The 19331-nt window shown below is 42.7% G+C and overlaps 1 protein-coding gene across 1 annotated transcript in view; it reads left to right on the top strand.

The window, feature by feature from the left end:
* The window catches only part of INPP5J (inositol polyphosphate-5-phosphatase J), a 93851-nt gene that overhangs the window by 11860 nt on the left and 62660 nt on the right, over positions 1-19331 (top strand). The window contains exon 2 of the mRNA XM_069214657.1: positions 18158-18861. Within this exon, the coding sequence (XP_069070758.1) occupies positions 18215-18861 (647 nt within the window). The 5' untranslated portion in view covers positions 18158-18214. The remainder of the gene's footprint in view (positions 1-18157; positions 18862-19331) is intronic.

Below are 19331 nucleotides of genomic sequence, written 5' to 3'. Positions count from 1 at the left end.
CCACTCCAGAACACACTTTGTGCACCATATAACAGCCCACAGTGCTTTTCCAGAACACACTGTGTGAACCTGCAGTTTCACTCTAGAACTCACTGCATGGACCATAACAGAGGCCGTATTATCGTTTCAGAATACTCTGCATTGACTCTAAGAGGACTTGCATCATCATTCCAGAACAGCACCATGTACCATAAAGAGTCCAAAGAATCACGCCAGAACACACTAGATGGACCATAATCGAACCTGTGTTATTGTTACAGAACAAACTGTGCTATCCCTAGAAGAATCTGTATCCGCATTACCAAATCCACTACAAGGAACATATCGGGACATGCCTTTTCACTCCAGAGATCACTGTAGGTAACATAAGAGCCATCAGCAATGAACTAGAACACCAGAGTACACAGCATGGAAAGCAACATAACCCGTGTCATTGTTAGAGAATACACTTCGTGGACCATAGCAGGACCTGCAGGATCATTCCAGAACATGCCCCATGGTCCGCAAAAGAGCCCGAACCATCATCCCAGAACACGCTGTGTGGACCATAAAAGAGCCTGAAGCATCTTTTGAGAACACACTGCATGGACCATAAAAGAGCCTGAAGCATTCATCAAGAACTGACTATTTGGACCGTAGTAGAGCCTGAAGCATCATTCCAGGATGTAGTGCATGGACCATGAAAGAACCTGAAGCATCACTATAGAACACACTGCATGGATCATAAAAGAGCCTGAAGCATCATTTCAGAACATAGTGCCTGGACCATAAAAGAGCCTGAAGCGTCATTCCAGAACACACCGTGTAGACCATAAAAGTCTGAAGCATAAGTCCAGAACGTATTTCGTGGACCATGAAAGAGCCTGAAGCATCATTACAGAACACACCGTGTGGACCATAACAGAGCCTGACGCATCTTTCAAGAACACACTGCCTAGACAATAACAAAACTCATGTCAGCGTACTGGAACACACTACATGAACATAACAAGGCTCACCGTTTCACTCAAGAAGTCACTGCACGTACCATAACAGGGACAGAAGCATCATTCCAGAACCCCCTGGGGAACCGTAAAAGATTCTGAAGCTTAAAGCCAGAGAATGTTGAGGACCCCACATCAGGACCTGCAGTTTAATTGCAGAACACACTGCATGTACTGCAATACAGCCTACACCTTTGTTCCAGAAGACACTGCATGAACCACACCAGGACATGCAGTTAATTCCAGATAACACTGTGTGTACAACAACAGAGTCCACAGCGTTCTAGAATACTTTACATGGACAAAAATAGGGCCTGCAATTTTTCTCCCAAATATGCAGCACGTACCATAACAGTACCCAGAGCATCAATCAGGAACACCCTGCCAGGGCCCTAAAACTACCAGCAGCTTCTATTCAGAGAACACATCGTGGGCCATACAGAGTTTGCAAAACCATTCCAGAATACACTGCATAGACTTTACAATAGTCTACAGTGTAATTCCAGAATACATCTCATGATCTGTTACAGGACCTGCAGCTTCATTCCAGAACATATTGCATGACCACAACACAGCTTGTACCGTCAGTACAGCACACACACTGCGTGAACTATAACAGAACTTGCAGATTCAGGTCAGAACACACTCAATGCACCACAAGACCTGCTGTCAACATAATTCCATGTACCGTAAGAGAACATGTGTCCTCGAGATACGCAGTATGTTTCACTGTAGATCCTGTATCTTTATTGTAGGAAACACTTCTTTGTGGACACTAACAGGGTCATCAGCATTAATGGAGGACCACACCATGGCAATAACAGGAGCTGCAGGTTAATTCCAGAAAAATGCATGTTCCATTATTGAGGCCACTGGAATTATGATGCAGCGAAGAACCAAAGTATACGGCTGGGTTGACTATGTTTTATAAAACATCTAAAATCAAATGATACTGTCTAATGTGGCATATTGCTTGGTAGTATTTTTTCAATACTCTCTCATTTTAATGCACTTGAATACTCTTTAGGCTAATGTTTAATGTTGTCAATGATATCCGTTTAACACCTGAATAGCCTGATCAGCAAATAAGAGGTGACTTGCAAAAAGTCTGCCAATGCATTTACTAAGTGTGGCAATTTTTTGAAATGTTTTGATCTATTTGGGCACGGAACAATTTTGTTGTTGAAATCTGCAATAGGCAGCACATGGTAGATCAATGGTTTCCAACGTTTTGACTTCTGAGGATCCCCACTGTATTATTAGTGGAAGCCAGGGACCCCCAAGAAATGTATGCAATTTAAATTTCAAACATTTAAACAGTAATTCGGAAAAAATACACCAACAAGTACACACCAAACAAATAGTCGAATTACTAAAGATATAATTATTTTATATTTACAAAAATTGCAAAAATAAAAACAATTTATTGGGAAGGTTGGCGTTGCATCTCTGCAACTAACTTTTCAATGTTTGGTTTTATTTAGGAAAGCTGAATCCTCAGGTCACAATCTACATTTCCCAAGCGATTTCTGTTTTTATTTTTTTAGGTAGAAAAGATCTAAGAAAGATTTTTCACATAAATATGTGGTGGGAAAGGGAAGTAAAACCATAATGGCCTCTCATTTCTCCATAGCCTCTCTGTCAAATATATGACATTTGTTATATTTCAGCTCTCATACCACTGTAAGGTGTAGGTGCACTTTACAGGCAACTACAAAGTGTAGAATTCACATGTCATCCACACTGGCAGGCATTTTCTAAGAGTGCTGGAATGCAGAAGTACAAACTCAGAATTCAGAATATAACACATTGACTTTAGTAATAAGAACATATTTGTATGCAAGCAAACCTTTCTTAGCAGCATAACTATATTGAAAGACTGGGGGAAAAAAAACATAACTTTCTAATTTGAGCCATGGAGTTTCAATGGAGCTCTTTGATGGCAGTTCATAGCTCACTGTGTTAGATTATGATTGTAACTTATGAACTGCAGAGTAACAAAGGAATCTCAAAATACTGTTCTTTGCATGCTACAGACTCTTTGCAGCAGGCACATAAACCATCTGCGCTACCTTAGAGGAGTCTAAACTGCCGCTAGACAAACTCTTATCTCTGTCCAGCAGGTGCATTAGTCACCACAGTTATCTTAATGCTTTTATTTTTGCCTGAAAGCTGCTGGATGTATAAGGAAGTTTTCAATGCTTTTAAAACTGCAGAACAAAGGAAATAATACATATAAAAATACAAACCCATTTCTGTCTGAGGCTCCAGTGGAGAAGTGCCTTCCTGCCGGGCCAGGGCTGCAGTCCCTCTGGGAATGTGTCGTGGACCCCTGGGGGGCCACGGACCACAGGTTGGGAAACACTGTGGTACATTATTTGGCAATTGCAGTAAATCCAAGATCATCTGCAGCATTTTTTTAGAACACTCTGTTTTCCATTACAGACTCTAGATCATCATTAGATGTTGTGACATTATAACCACCTGCAGCATCGTTAGAAAATATGCTTCAAGCATCTTCGATGACCTACATTCTCAACTGGGAAGGTCAATGATTTATTTTTATTTCGAGTTTGTTTATTTCTCCATAAATAATTACTTTGATTGAATATAGCTTTTTAACCAGGACAGCATCTGGGACCAGTGAACCTATATATGAAAGAAGGATGGATATTAATTTTAATGGCACTCTTACCTACGAATAATAGCATTATTAAACAGATCTTTATTCAGTGTAATTGGGTTCAGGGGAGCCAGATTTAAGTAGCCTCACCCCATGCCATATTACGATTCTCCCACTGGGCTAACCGGCAGGCACAACATATTACGACGTTCCCACCGGTCTGCCCGGCGAAAACAGTCCCACAGTATTGGTCTCGGCTCCCCTAAGAGGCCAATACTGTAGCACAACCGCACCCTCGGAACAGTGCGCAATCCGAGGGTGCTGGGCAGGGGGGACATGGGCAGTGCAGAGGCCCCCTGAGACCCCTCCTGCATTGTGTTTCCACCAGCCTTTCCATGGCTGAGTTCAGTCCACCATGGCTGACCATGAGTCCACCTGCAGTCAGACCGTTGGCAACCTTGTTCCCGGCGGAGACGGCAGTCCTTGGACTGACAGACTCATAATAAGGCCCTTAGGATGGTCAGAGTATCCTCTGTGGGCTCACCAGCAGTGTTGGATTTGTTTTGCCAGTGGAGTCGCATGTAGATAAAACAAAGCTTGACTCAAGGATGATCCTTGTGGAACTCCACATAAAACTGTTTTAATGGTGGATTTACAGGGGAACACAATAACTGCTTGACTCCTACCCACCTGCAAGAATTGTACCCAAGCTAGGGCAGCCCCTCCAACTATAATTCTCATCAGCCTAGCTGTTAAGACAGGGTTACAGACTGTGTCAAAGGCAGCAGAGAAACTGAGAAGGATGGGCTATAACACCATCCTGAGTTAAGATTAACCTTAGTTTATTTAGAATTGCTAGTAAAGCAACTACTGTGTCATGAAAAGGGAGAAAGTCAGACTACTCAGGGTTAAACAGCAGATTATTAAAGATAAACTGTGAGAGTTGCAAATGTACCATCTTTTCAGCAACCTTAGAACGATAGAATAGAAGATAGAAGGGGTGGGTAGGATAGTTGCCAGGAACCATATGGTTTAATGTAAGATTTTACGGGGACAGCACATGCCTTTTTTCCATTCAGTCAGCAGTACACCAGATCTAAAACATATGTTGGCTAGCTGTCGCAAAGGTGCACATACCTGTGGAGCTAACAGGTAAAAAATATGGGCACTAAATGGATAATCAGGAGAACCTGACTTGATGGGATGCGTAATTCTAAGAACGACATCAAGGGAAACTTACTTAAACTCAACTGGAGATGAAGTCCCTCCAGAAAAGCTGCCTAGTGAATTAGATGTTAAGGCAGCTGGGCTGATCGATGTAGGATGATCAATTTAGATACGGACTGGAGGTGTTTGTTGACTTAGCACCCTTGAGTATGTCTAAGTGAAAAACTGCTAAATAGCTTGAACTCTATGTTTGAAAAAAGACAAACATTCACATAACTCAGAAGTGAGTACTCCTAGGACTAGAAAAATCTTTGACAGTTTAAAAAAAACTCTTGAGAGGCATAATTACTCAACAGGACACAAGTTGAGTAGTAGTTTGAAAGAATGTGTTTCAGGAAGGCTTTGTAAGTCTTTAATCCTTACTTATATTGAGTCTTGTTTTCTGGATACAAATGTTTCCTCCAGATACTTTCTAAATGTTTACAAGTGCATTTGGCATCATCCAAATTCTTCAAATACCAGGGTGTCTAAATGGTACCTACAATGTGAAACCTCTTGCACCTTTGGAGTGATCCTATACAAAACACGTACAATCCATTTGTTGAACTGAACATTGTTTTCTTTGGCTCCACCCTGGAGAACCCAAGAAAGGTCATCAAGAAAGGAGCCTTTGGTAGTGGATGACATTTTGGCAAAGTTGTCCTGCACTATGAAAACAAATTAGATGATGGATTACAAGAAGAAGCATCTCACTAGATATTGAAGTAACCAAGTGTAAAAAAAAGGTAGAGGTCTTTAAAACCTGTGGAGAGATAAATAAGGTAAATTAGTTGAACAATGCTGTGCCGCGGCCAGAGGGTGATAAACTAGCACCCCTGCAAAAGTAATAGATGCAAATGGAGAAATGGAAAAGGCTATTATTTTGGAAGAAGGAAATCCCTCTTTTTACAACAACCTTTACCTTAAGTTGTTCCTTATAAATGTTTGAAACCCTGCCTCTTGCTCTACCCGTTCTATCAAAATGTATTATTTTATAGGTAGGAGGAAAAGCTACCAAGATATCTGGTGCAAGGTATATTTTCTCCATGCCCCTGTGAGGAAAACTTGTAATCCTCTATACATACACTGAGCAATCATATCTGCCTGCTTACCAAGAGAGGGAATGTTCAGGACTGCAGTCTACAACAGCCCTCCTCTGACTACATGTTCTCTTCAAACAGAGTGACGATTAAGGGAGAGAAATCTTGTGTTTGTGGACACAGCTGAGTATCTTGATATGGTTGCAACTTTATGTCAAAATTAGAAACGTAGTGCTTCATTGCAATAGGTAAGGTAGATCAGATGAAAGAGAGGGAGAAAAGACAGAATTAACTATAGCATTATATAGTTCACCACAGAAAATAAATGTTGAGGGAGCCAAGTTGAGTAGTGTTTGGAGGAACTCTAGTTGCCCAGTGGGACATTCTTCCACCACTGTGCAAAACTAGCTACTATGTAATCAAACACTGTCTCCGTAGGACAGCCTTGTTTACTTCTTAGTAGCACAGGACTGAAATGGAAGGCAACTTCAGAGAAGGTGTGATTATGGGTTAACTGTATCAGCACAACACTTACATCAAGAAACCACTCAGTTAAGTCCCAGGACAATTTAGTAAAAAACAAATGTATTTTATGATTCAAATAATGCTGACAAACGGCAATAATTGAATCAGTCACTGTAATGAGCTATTCTATTTGGTTTCTCCATTCTGCAAAGACAATCAAAGCACATTACTCATAAGTAGCTGTTTTGTAGCCATTTTAGTTAGAGCTCCATGCACATTATTTTAACACACTAGGACGCTGTGCACTTTATCCTCGATATATTTTATTCAGCTTCATATTATTATTGTTACAATAACCATTTTTACGGTCTTGTTTTATTTTCTGTTTATCTAACTGTTTTTGCCTAGGCCAGCACCCTGTTCTCAAACAAGACATTCTTGATCACTCTGTGCTTCTTCCAAGGCTACAGTACAGTACATTGGCGGTGAACGTGGTAGAAGTTTTGTCTCAAACATTTGTGGAAAACACACATCCTTATGTAGGGACATTTTCTCAGAACATCAGCTGTGTTATTATAAAAACACTTCTTTGTCCCTTACACGTTAGAGGGAGATTCCAGCCAGGGAACCATGACTGTATGCTGATTGCTGAATGCTTCGCTACAGATACTAATGCTGACTACAGGCCTTTGCTCAGGTATGGGGGTTGATGTCTTCCCAGGGGAATGCGAAGGGCAGATTTAGAGCTTAACATGCTGTGCTCGATCATAACCTAGGTAGGGATTAGTCCATTGACAATAGTGACAATATGATAGCGTTGTTTTTATGCTTCACTCTTCTCGTCACAATTTCAATTCTGTCATGTTGTGTCGTCCTGGTTATTGCAGCTCACGCTTTGCTATCTAAGAGGCAGTCGTTTTATTAAACTCATTATTGAAACATATACTGCCTCTGTTTGTCATTTATATTTGAGACTGAATTGTAAATGAGAGAACCGGATGAGACCTGAGTGACCACGACTTCCCTGAGAAGCCAAGTATGTAATGCGCTCGGCTGCCCAGTCATCACTATCCTTGGGTAGAGATGAGGCACTGCTAGTTAGCCGGAGCAAAACCCGGATTGGAGTGACAGAGGTCACCCACAGTGGGTCAGACTTAGTCTCCCACACCACGGGCGCTTCTGCCGCTCAAAATCCAGTAGTCTCATTAGAACAATGAGAGCCTACGCAACATAGCAACTGGAGGCTCCTTCTCTATCCCTTCAGAAAGTACAAATCCCAGCTTCAGGCTCTCTCTATCCTTCAGTCAGACCAAAGAGGCTGGAGGAGAGTCAATAGTCTTACACAGGCAGACACAGCTCTAACCTTTCAAAATTCAGAGCTCTTGTAGGGGTGTTGCAGGCTTGCGTCTCCACAGGGGACACAGGTCCTCATTATGTTGCGCTCTCACCACTGCAGAATCGGTGGTGCAGACCGCCATATTACGACTGCAGCGGTTTGGCCACTCCCAAACCACCACGTCCCCCCCCCTTCCCACTGCTTTACCGCAGCCTGCCGGGCTGGAGGTTTCCACCTGTAGCCCGGCTGGAGTCGGATAACTGCTGAGTTTATTCCGACTCGGGACACCACCAGCATTTTCCTGGTGGTCTCATTGCCACAAAATGCTGGCAGTAAGGTATCCTGAAGACAGGAACTTGCGTTCCTGTCACCTGGATACCCCTCAAACACACATGCATGTATGCACACACACAATAACACACAGACACACCCCCACTTGCACACACACTCACAACATTCACCCCATAGACATGCATACTTACCCAGACACATCACGCATGCATACACTTACTATCCCCCACCCCCTCCCTTCATACACTACATACACGCACCTGCATGCACGCACTCACTCACACCCCTCTTTACCCCTTACACATTCACCCATGCACACACACCCTCATCCTCTCCCCTTGCGGATGACACTTACCTCATCCAATGAGGTGCTCCTCCTAGAGGGGACAGGACCCGGCTCTCCCACCACCAGCACCACCACGCCACCAGAAGACCACCACACAGAAGTACTGGTTGTAATTCTGTACACAGTATAACTGATTGTAATTCTGTGGGCGTTTTTTTCCTGGCATGGTAATGCTGGCAGTGGAACCGCCTAAGCAGCGCCAACCGCCGTGATGAATGCTGCCGGATATCTGACCAGCGCCGGTGCGGATATCTGTGGCAGTCATAATACGGCAGTGGCTATGGCAGTCTTGGCAAAAGACCCCTGGAGTCATAATGAGGCCCATAGTCTCTCTGGTCTTTCCAAATCTGGCTAAGCCAGTAGACAGTACCCACCACTGCTTTCCTGATTGATGTGCTCCTGGCCCTATACTTGGTGTTGGGTCTAAGGTCTCAGCTTCGTCTTGAGAGTCCTCTGTCTGGATACCAGTTCATAGTGTTTGTATATTTGCTCTGTCACTCACTTTCCAGTTCGAAAACAAATATTCACCAAAACCAGTGCACGACCAGTTTCAAATGGTCAGCTGGTCTGCTTCATAAAAGGTGTCTTTGAGTATTTTTGGGTGAATCGATAGTGCTGATCAGCTGATACTGAACTTATTGAAGAGCAAAATACACAAGCCTTCACCATGGTTGGTCTTACTCCCACCCTCCGTTAAGCAGAGGCTATCCACTGCAGAGTCCTGCCCTACACAAGTATGTGGGTGTGGTTATCTTTATCTTCTCAGACTTTCATCTCTCTGGGCTCGAGAGCTACCAGGCCCAACACAACTTCCCCTTTCTCAGTGGGTCTGTATTTCCAAGCTGCTCCAGTGAACGACAGGCAGAAGGAGTACGCCTGTCTCCAGTTCAGTCCACTGCTTCTCAAGGAAACACCAACAGATACAGCACCCAGTAGAGGTGGATGGGAATGTTCTTATTGTAATTTGCAACACCCAAAATCAACAACAGCCTCTTCTTGGTAAAGGCCCCACTACATGAATGGTCAGTTCAGTTTTTTAAAAAAAAGTTTACACTAGTAGTGGGTAAAACCTGGTCTGTGCTTGTTTGTCCCATTTACATTTGTTCCCTCCTGTTGAAAACCAAGGCTAGTCTCACCTAAAAAGGTTTGGTAACTTCTGTTCAGGATTCTTTGAAAATATCTTTCTCCTTCTTGTATCATAGCTCCACCAAGTCTTTTAGAGATTCGATGAATTACATTATTCTCTAATTGATTACTGGGCCTTCTACGAGAATGCCTAATGCTCTGCAGAACCCTGTGAGGTCGCTGAAATGGAAACGAGCCCAACTGCAACTCTCTACTGCAAAGTAATGTGGCTGAGAAAAAATAGACAGTCAATTTAACACCATAAAGGAAACACATGCATAAAGAAACCAACTACTGGCCTCTCAGTGTTCCGAGGAAAATATTAACAGGGTCTAGTTGAGAAAAAGGAGGGACAGACATGTGAAAAAGCAGATTTTCTACATTGCCTCATGTGAGAAAACAAGCCTCTGAAGGGACAGTCTGACAGAGAGCCAATAGCCTAAATTGATAGATAGCCGGGGCATTCTCCGGGGCATTTTCCAGGGCATGGACGGCTGTGTCCTTGCATGCCACTGGCATACCAGGTGCACTCGCACACTGCACAGGTATACAGACAGGTGGCTTAAATACTCAACCCCTGCTCTGCAAATTGATAGGCACCTAGAACGCTAACCCGAAGAAAACAATATGGCCACGGCAACTCATGACAAGCCAAACCCCACTGTGTATTTAGAAAAAGTGCATAAGTATAAGTAAAATTACACAGAAGTAAAAGCACTCCCACTTCCTGAAAGAACGTTTAACAAAATGAGGAATAAAAGTGACTTGGTTCTTCCTTTCAACTATGTATTCTGTTTTGCATACACATGTCTGACGGGATATTAACCTTTTGTTAAGACTGATAACTTGTGCATTGCGTTCTGTCTGAACCCAGGCCCCACTCACATCACCTGAGTACACCTTGAATGTTCACCCTCAGATCTGAGGGAGACAAGGATCCAAGTCAGCTGGCTATGAATAGAATTTAGAAGGGATATGGTGGTCAGAAAACAGATGAGGTTAAAAAAAGAAGAGTGTGTCTGTGATCATGTATGACCTACCACTGCAAGTTGCATGTCGGCTCCGGGGTACATTAAATCTGAAGTAGGGAACTGATGTGAATTTGCAAGCAATTCAGTTAGTAATTGTTCAAGGCATGTTCAGGCGTGTAGCTTAGTCAGTGAGATTTGGGGGTGTGAACCTCAAAATTCACAGCTGAAAAAGCAGTCGGCTGAAAGGAGGATCGGAGAGATGACCAAGCTCCGTGGTGGACCGTTTTCACGAGGAGCAGGGTCAGTAGTGATTTGTATTAGGTCGACCTCTGTCTAGAGTGACATAGTGGGTGAAAAACGATTGGTTGGAATGCTACCCCGAGTGATTGCCACTGGTCAGACTATTTGCAAGCATTCATCCCATCACCTTTTTGGTGTTTGATTGCCAGTAGTTTGCCTGGCAACTTTAGATTGGCACAGCTTCCCAAGCCTACTTCTGAAACTGTTTGTTATTTCCAACAAATACTAAGTTGGAACCCATTCGAGGAGTACTTCTCTGGGTGTAGATTTACTACTTTTTTTGGTAGTCCAGTCACTATAGATAGATAGATAGGTAGATAGATATGATTCAGATACAAAAAATGAACAAATTAAAACCTCTCAATGAAATAAAAATGGCAACAAAAACCAACCCAAACAATGCAGACCAGACTTAGTCCCCCTAGACCCAACTACCAAACCCAGAATGCATTCAAGGGGTGACTCACTCCAAACAACCCAGCTGAAGGTACGCCCCTGTCCCTTTCGCCTAGGCCTGGTAGATCTCCCTGGAAGCTCATTACTGTGGTCATGAACAAAACAGCAGCCTGGAAACCCCGCCCTGGGATCACTTATTTAAAAAAAAAAAAATCAACTGATGCACTAGTCATCATCTCTGCTACCAGAATCCTTGTAACAAAGATTAAGTTGCCAAATCAGTGCATGTGGGAAAGGATCCATGTTTTTACAAATCATTTTATTAAGCGACTGATGGCCCCATGTACTAAGCCCATGTAACAAACAGAGGATGGCACACAGGCAAATTAATACAGCGATCTGAGCCAGAGCTGAGTCGAGGATTTGGGTTGGCTCCAAAAGTCCATGCATGTGCTGAGCCATGAAAACCTTTGGTATGTATTTAATGCATTGCAACAAACGTAATGTAAAAATATGATACAATCTCATCAAAAGTCAAAGAGTGTATTTTTTTAACATGTGGAAGTGTTTCAAGTTAGTACATCTGATTATATCATGGCATAGACAGACTTTTATTAAAAGTGATAGTTCTTAAAAATGTTCATGGCTTGACCCCCCCCATGAATGACATTAGTGAATGAAGAGGCAAGTCAATAGTCATGTAAACCCTAAATGTGGCCTAGATTCCTTTTGTAGATGAAGCATGATAATAGTTTATTATATCAAACTTAAGAGGTGCTTGTACAGCACAAATCCTGAACTATTTAATAGTGTGCTAAAGAGTGATATAGAGGAGGCTCTGTAAAAAAAAAAATGCACAAGCAGGAAAGCTGGTATTGATTCCAGGGTAACTTGTTGCACATTTTGAAATGTGACCTACTAGATGGGTATCTCTGTGTTTTCCCTCTTGTGTTTACTTCAAATATCACTGTTTTGTCTTTCATTATTAGCTCTCAACAAGAAAATCCACACAGAGGTAGCCGACCTGACTCAGGGCACCCAGACCCAACTACCAAGCCAAGAATGCATTTATTTGGGGTGGGGAGTGTCACGCAAGGTGGGATGGAGATGAGGCATACACCTTATTCAAAACCAACCATTCCAAGAGACCACAGAACTGTGGGATCCATATCCAGCTGTAAATGGTGAGGCGTGTAGACCTATGACTCTGTCAATGTTCTCAGGATCTCCCATTCAAATGTTTTGATGGGAAAGCAGATTTCCATTACCAGATCCAAAGTTCCCCCCAGGCAAGGGAACATTACCAGTGGGTGAGAAATTTCTCTGAAAGAGAGTGTTGCTCATCTCCAGATGACAAAGTAAGTGAGAAGAATTTTAGATGGGCCTGAGGTTGCTTTCCCACTGTGTGGATCTCTAGGCATCTGGATAGTCGTGACTAATCTTGTGCAGGAAGGTATCCTCTCTTGTTTGAAGCTTTTATTTCCATAAATCTGCATATTTTCCTTACTCCAGTCTCACGCCTTGGTCAATCTGACCTGTGTGCTGGCTCATTAAAAAGTTCAAAGTGGCTGCGATGCAATGGACCAAAAACTTCACAGTGTTTGCAACATGAAGCATGCCCAAAGGTACATGAGGATCAGCAGGAGGGTAGTAGTATGGGATTGTAGGACCCCAAACTCGTGAAGACCAGTCGTCACATAGCATAGTAATACAGGTCAATAAAAAGAAGAGCCCACAAGATCACAGTGCTGGGGATTGACTGAATAAAGCTCCAGAGAGACACACCAATACTACTCACTAAACGAGTGGACCTGCTTGCCCTCCCCAGCCACCCATTTCACAAAGCACTTTGTATATTATTTCATTTTACAGTGCCCAGCGGAATGATTTGAGTGCAAATTCCTGAAACTTTGTAAGTACATGTAAATGCACCTGATATTAATGCAGTCTGGTGTAATGTTATGGAAGAGTAAATCTACAGCCTTGGATGGTAAGTGAGAGTTTCCACCCACAAACTTCTAAATTGGTGGGTACTTACAAACTTTTATTAGCCTATTCCTATCCTAGAAATGGTTGGAGAGTTACTAGTGTCAAAGGTAGGAGTACATCTCTTTCAAGGGTAGAAATGGGTTCTGAAGGTTTTGAACACTGCCAGAATTGGTGAGGTATAGCAGAAGGGGGGGATCTAAGAAGAAAAACATTTTCCCCCGGGGGAAAAGAGTTACAAAGTGCAATTGCTCTAATGCAAGATATATTTGCACACGTAATTGTACAGTATTCGTGTTCAAGGAGTGGGTCTGGGCAGGTGGTGCATATGTTTGTCTACACTCACAAAGAACACCTTACAAAGTATGTTGAATGTTTTACAAAAAGAATCACACGAATTTGTCTTGTGATAGACTTATACTAAATCACACCTGTTCAACTTGCTTAGGTCGGATAGAGTAGCTGGATAATTCGAAAAAAAACAATGGTTTCTTTTTATGTTTTTTCATAAAACAACTCTTCATCTATTTTATAAATGTTCTTTTGATCATTCAGGTAAAACGCCGAATTTTTTCGTCATTGGCCTCTTGAAAGATCTGTACTCGGGTCTTATGTCATGGTCTTAAGCTAAGCTACTTTTAGTTTCTGTTGATCACATACATGAGCAGTTTACATCGTGAATAGAGTGTGAGGTACCAATAATAAAAGCATGTCGCATGAGTAAGCACAAACCCCATATTGTAGATCACTAGTACAATAGGTGCAGTTGTGCAGGGGCCTGTGGTTGTGACAATGCACCCCAAGAGACGTTTTATGGCATGGGCAAAGTGGGCCGTGGCCCAGGGCCCCTGGCCTTTCAGGGGTCCCCCCCCCCCAGAGAGCCAGCACTGTTCTGCAGAATCTTGCCCTGATGACCTTGAATAGTTCTTAAACATATTGTTTTAAATACTGTTTTCGTTTAATTTATTTTTAATGTGGGTGATGTGTGAGAGTCAAATATTGTGTTAATGTTAGATGCACATCCCAAAAAAGTTTCTTTTAGCTCAAAACAGAACCTCACTTACGAGAAATGGGAGGTTGTCACAGAGATTATTTTCAGCAATATTAGTGAGCGGCTGCTGTGTTACAGTAATGAAAACAGACATCACTATCCCTGAATATTAGATGTAAGCACATTTAGGATTTGGGCAAGTGTGCCTGTACACTGCCAGTGACCTTGCCAAAGAGGGCATGAAAGAGCTGAAATTGGATCATAAAATCAAATTGTTTCGAACATCGCCCCCCAAAATATGTTTGGCCAGGGCCCCAAAAATCCTGAAGATGTCCCTGTGTACCCCAGTTATGGCTTTTCTTTTTTTACCTAACCAACTCGAGGGGTCTGGGGCATATGCCTCTCCTGCATTATGACCCATGGCACCCTTGGAATGTCACTGATGCTTGTTTTTTAGGTCAGGAGTACTACTGAGAGAGGGGCTTGTGCTCCACCCACGTCAGTTTCTCAGAATACAGGATTTCATTAGTCCGAACTTGAATACTTCCACTAACAAGGGTATTCGTATTACACTATTAGCTTGTGGCAAAGCTTATACACAATAAAGCAGGACTGAATTGGTTATGGTACCAAGCCAATGATCAGGGAGACAGGCTTGTTCTGTTTATTATAAAATGTTACAATAAAGGTAGTAGTCCCGGAGTATTTACTGTGGGACGCATGTGAACATCAATCCGTTTAAGGGTCGATTGTTATTGCTCTGCATGGAAGCCTGTATGGGTGCCCGCAGAGAAGGGTTTTGTTGCATGGTATTCCACCGAATACTATAATAGGCATTGGTTTTGGTATGAGTTCCCCTGTGACAAATTGTGGATATTGTTTATTTCCTCTGTGGCAATCCCTGTTAAGCCCTTTTAGGGGGGCAAGTATTTCACTTAGCCAACTGTAATATTGTCTACCTCTGTAATTTTATTACTACTCCGTGGTTGCCTTGAGGGAAACATTATGCTCAAAATAGTAGGCTTGCATTGGTTATGGTGACAATCTGTAGGCCTGGTTGGCGCACTTGGAAAAGTTATGTCCCATCCCATAGGTGTGCTCTGCTTATTATAAAACATGGCAAAAGCAATAGGCCTAGCTTATTTATTGTGATAAGCATTTGTTAGAGCCAACAAGCCTTTAGCAGTGGGTTTTAATCACATTGTGTTACTGGCTACAGGCAGATATATTGTTACATGTAATCCCACAGATAACTGCAGTAGGGAAGGGGAAGGTGTTGGGTGCTCACTCTGACAAACCCTGGGTAGTTCATCATGGTTCCTGTTAGGCGCTATAGACAGATGTTGTAGATAATTTTGCAAACTGCATGTTTCTTCATACTTGTAATTTTATAACCGTATGCATGAAGATTGCCCCTTTATGCGCCCTTTAAAGAGGCCTGTGCTGGTTATGATGCCAAGCCAATGCCAAACCCTATCGGCCTTTTTGATTTATTGTGAAAACCTGTGCCAAATTCCATAGGTTTGTTATGAGTAGTTGTGACAAAGCCAGGAGCCAGACTTACATATTGTGAGCATCTAATAAAGGCAGTAGACTTATAAGACTAGATTGTTTTTACTGAGTGTAAAAGCCTTTAGGCAGGCACTTTGATACATGGAAGCTTCCAGATTACTGTAGTATGCAAGAGTTTTGGTGTTGTTGCCTGATGTATTTTGAGAAGGTTTAAGCTCAATACAGTAGGCCTGAGTGGGTTATAGCAAGAAGCCAATAACAGCTATGGGTCTGATAAGAAAATGTAATTTGGATTCTGTGGGTCTGATCTGTTTATTTATATAAATTTACAACAAAGGCAATAGGACTGATTTATTTACTATGTAACACATATATTAAAAATGAATAGGCTTTTAATTGTCATATTAAAGCCTGCAGCCAAGTACTTTGTTACATGAAATCTCACAGGTTTGTATGGAATGATTTTGCTGTTGGTTACCCCCTTTGACAAACCCTAGGGGTAGAAGATTTGCACTGTCATAGTTCTTGCTATTATAGTTTCACAAAGTCTGATAGGCATAGCTGTCTACCAGGTTCCTGTATTAAAAAAAAAAATCATTAAATATTACACATGTCCATATGCATAAATATAAATCCATATAGATACATAGAGGGCTTTTTGGTCTGCCCTTTTTTGCCATAGGTCTGTCTGAGTTTCATATTTCACTCTGCCGCCATCCAAGACAGCTTACTCCATGGGGTAATGGTCAGTCTGCATCAGTCATTGGCTCTTTTGCCTTGTGAATGACAGCATTTACTGATGACGTGCATGTCCACCTAAAAATGAGTGGGCATTGGTGTCAGAGATGGGTAGCCTTCCCTTTAGTTTCCAATGTTCTCCTTTTATAGTTTCCCTTTCTTTGCTTCTACTCTTTTTATTTTAATTGTTCGTAGGAGGATACTACAGCTCCCCTGGAAGTAGTAACAAGTTGCTTGCTTGCTGCTCTTTTCGTCTGAAGTGTGCTGTATTCCTCATGGCCACTTCCTCTAAACTTGGCGACTCTTATGGAATGTTGTTGTCCATACTCAGGAGTGGCTCGCAGGGCTTTCTTGGGGCGGGGTGCCGCAGGGGTGTGGGGTGGAGGAAGGACACGTGGTGGGGGATGAATTAATTAAAAAACAAAAATCACTTACCTGCTTCGCCGACACCCTGACGCTCCTCTCCCATCACTGTAGGCAGGCTCCCGGCCTACTCTGCGGCCCACCCTGACGCTGCTCAAAGCAGTTTTAGGAGTGACTGGGAGCGCCCAGGGCACTCCCAGGCAGACTAGGAGCCTGTTCATGCTCTCTCCAGCCAGGCAACTGTATTGCTGGTCTGGAGAGAGCCTATTGCGCATGTATGTTTGGCCGGCCCGAGATGGCCTGCCAAACATACATGCGCAGTGAGGGAAGTGCACAGTGCACTCCCCTCATCTCATCATCGCCAATGCTTGCCCCTTTAACTAACAAAGCGATAATAAACGTGGTTTATTATCTTTTCGGTTGTTAAAGGATTTGCAGCAGCTGCTGATGGCGGGGTGGCTACGCTCCTCCGCCCTAATGGAGAAGCCGCGACTGTCCATACTGTATTGTTATATTTCCATTTGAAGATGGCAAATACATTGTTTCTAAATGTGGCGGGCATGCTGGAAAATTAAAGCAACAATAGATTATGTACAACTTGACTGCAAAATGGATACTCGCTGCTATGTTTAGTTTTGTTACTGCAGGCACTTTTTTTCTATTCTGTAAAATTATCATGCATATATTGTTGAGTGTGTTTTATTGTGGCTGTGGCAACTAATGCATGCAAGGATAAGTCAGGGATGGATGAATTAATTCATGAGTGACATAGTGGATGTATGATGACTTATTACGTGACTAAACCCATCAATTACACAAAAGGCACTTTCGTCCAAAACCAAACTTATTGGCATCTCTATTTGCCAATTTCCTCTCATGCACAGTGCTGCACTGCTTTGTAGCTAGTAAGCGCTCCACAAATATCAATACATACCTCCTAGCATACTCACGGCTTTCTGGTGAATAACATTAGATACAATTTTGTCTGTAGGGTGCATGTAGTAGCATCCAGCATAGCATGTTAAAATTAATTTCCCAGCTGTGCCACCAGCTAATGGTGTTTCCAAGTTATTAAGGGAAAGAGTACAGGCATAAGACAGTGTACCTTCACCAGCGGCCTTTAAAGAACCCACATTGACCCTGCTTTAGTAGGGACCATGGAACCACAATGGCTGGTTAAGCACCATTAGTCTGTGTCCTTTAGAACATGCAATGTCAGTTGAAAACAGAAAATAATATTGAGCCACAAAACAATAGACTGACACCTTCTTCATGATCAGACAGACTTGCTTTCTGCACCATCAAACATTAAGTAATCATGCTGCTTCACTGTAACCTTTGGAAGGTAAATCTCAGTAACATACATTGTTTACTCTCATGAAAATCTGTTATGCATATTAAGTATTTAATAAATATCCATGTTCTCTGATATATCATATGCACTTTTAAGGCCTTTTACCTTAAATGTGTCATATTTCTTTTCAGATGGAGAAGGAGAGCCGTGAAGTTTGAAATCATCAGATTAGCACAATAGACCCAAAAATGGAAGCTCCGCTTGCATCTCCAGAACCAGTCGACAATATGGCTAGGAGAGCCAGTTCTGGAGTGTCAGTCAGAACACAGCCAGAGGGCTCCAGCAGGTCAGCCATACTCCCACTGATAGAAGGGGCCTTATCTGTGGGATCAAGCGTACTTAGCCCAGTCTCGCCAGTTGGGTCATTACCTTCAGCATCTGACCGAATTCAGCCAGAAGGGTCTAGAAATGTTGGACAAGAACGTCGATTCTCTGCCAGCCTCATCCATCCTCTGTTTATCGACATTGGCCGATCCCAACCAGAGGGATCTGGTGGTTCACCAGCTTTACTATCCCCTGTGCATCACAGGTTGCCTTCTGTCTCTGGTAGCCTCTCCAGCCAAGTAGTGGACTTTCCTTCGCTGGATCCCCTGCATTCACCTAGGCATCGTTGTGGATCTCCGTTTGAAGAATTTGGCAGATCTTGTCAAGTAGCAACCAACACATTTTTGGCAACGGGACATGATGGCTCACTTCCAAGAGCCAAATCCAATGATTCTTTGCGGCTTGCACATGAAGATCTGCCACAGACTGTTGGTGGGGGACGTCAATATGTAAATGTGAGTGGAAATCTCCTAGCAAGACCAGATGGAGCAGAAATGGATGAGGACTTCAGGTGAGACAAGGAACATGTTGCAGGATTGGCTGACAAGAACGTCAGGTAAGATGAGGGACAGGCCTCAGAATTAATTAATGCAGAATAAAGGTAAGGACTGGAGCAGGTCACTTCATTGAGTCGTGACAGCTTCAGAAAAGAAGGTTGTAGGGTGCAACATTAGAAGGACTTAAGCGCACACAAAGGGCCATGTGCAGATGTTTTATGAGGATTACAGGTAAGAACATCAGCCGATGAAGCAGGAAGAGAATTCCAGGTGATAAACGGTGCAACATTGCTTCACACGTGGACTTTGAGATAAGACATAGGCAGATACAGTATTAGTTCATAATGAAATCAGGTGAGACAAGGGGACATGTGCAGCATTCAAGGCAGACCTGTGTGTACTTCTTGGGCAAGAAGAGGGGAAGAATGTAAGATTGGTTGGATGTCCTGTTAGACAATAGGCGGTTGTCGCCCTTTGAGAATTT

Source organism: Pleurodeles waltl, chromosome 11 (genome assembly GCF_031143425.1).
Source record: "Pleurodeles waltl isolate 20211129_DDA chromosome 11, aPleWal1.hap1.20221129, whole genome shotgun sequence".
NCBI classification, from domain to species: Eukaryota; Metazoa; Chordata; class Amphibia; order Caudata; family Salamandridae; genus Pleurodeles; species Pleurodeles waltl.
Note: the sequence above shows the minus strand (reverse complement) of the source record. Positions and strands in the feature narration are given on the sequence as shown.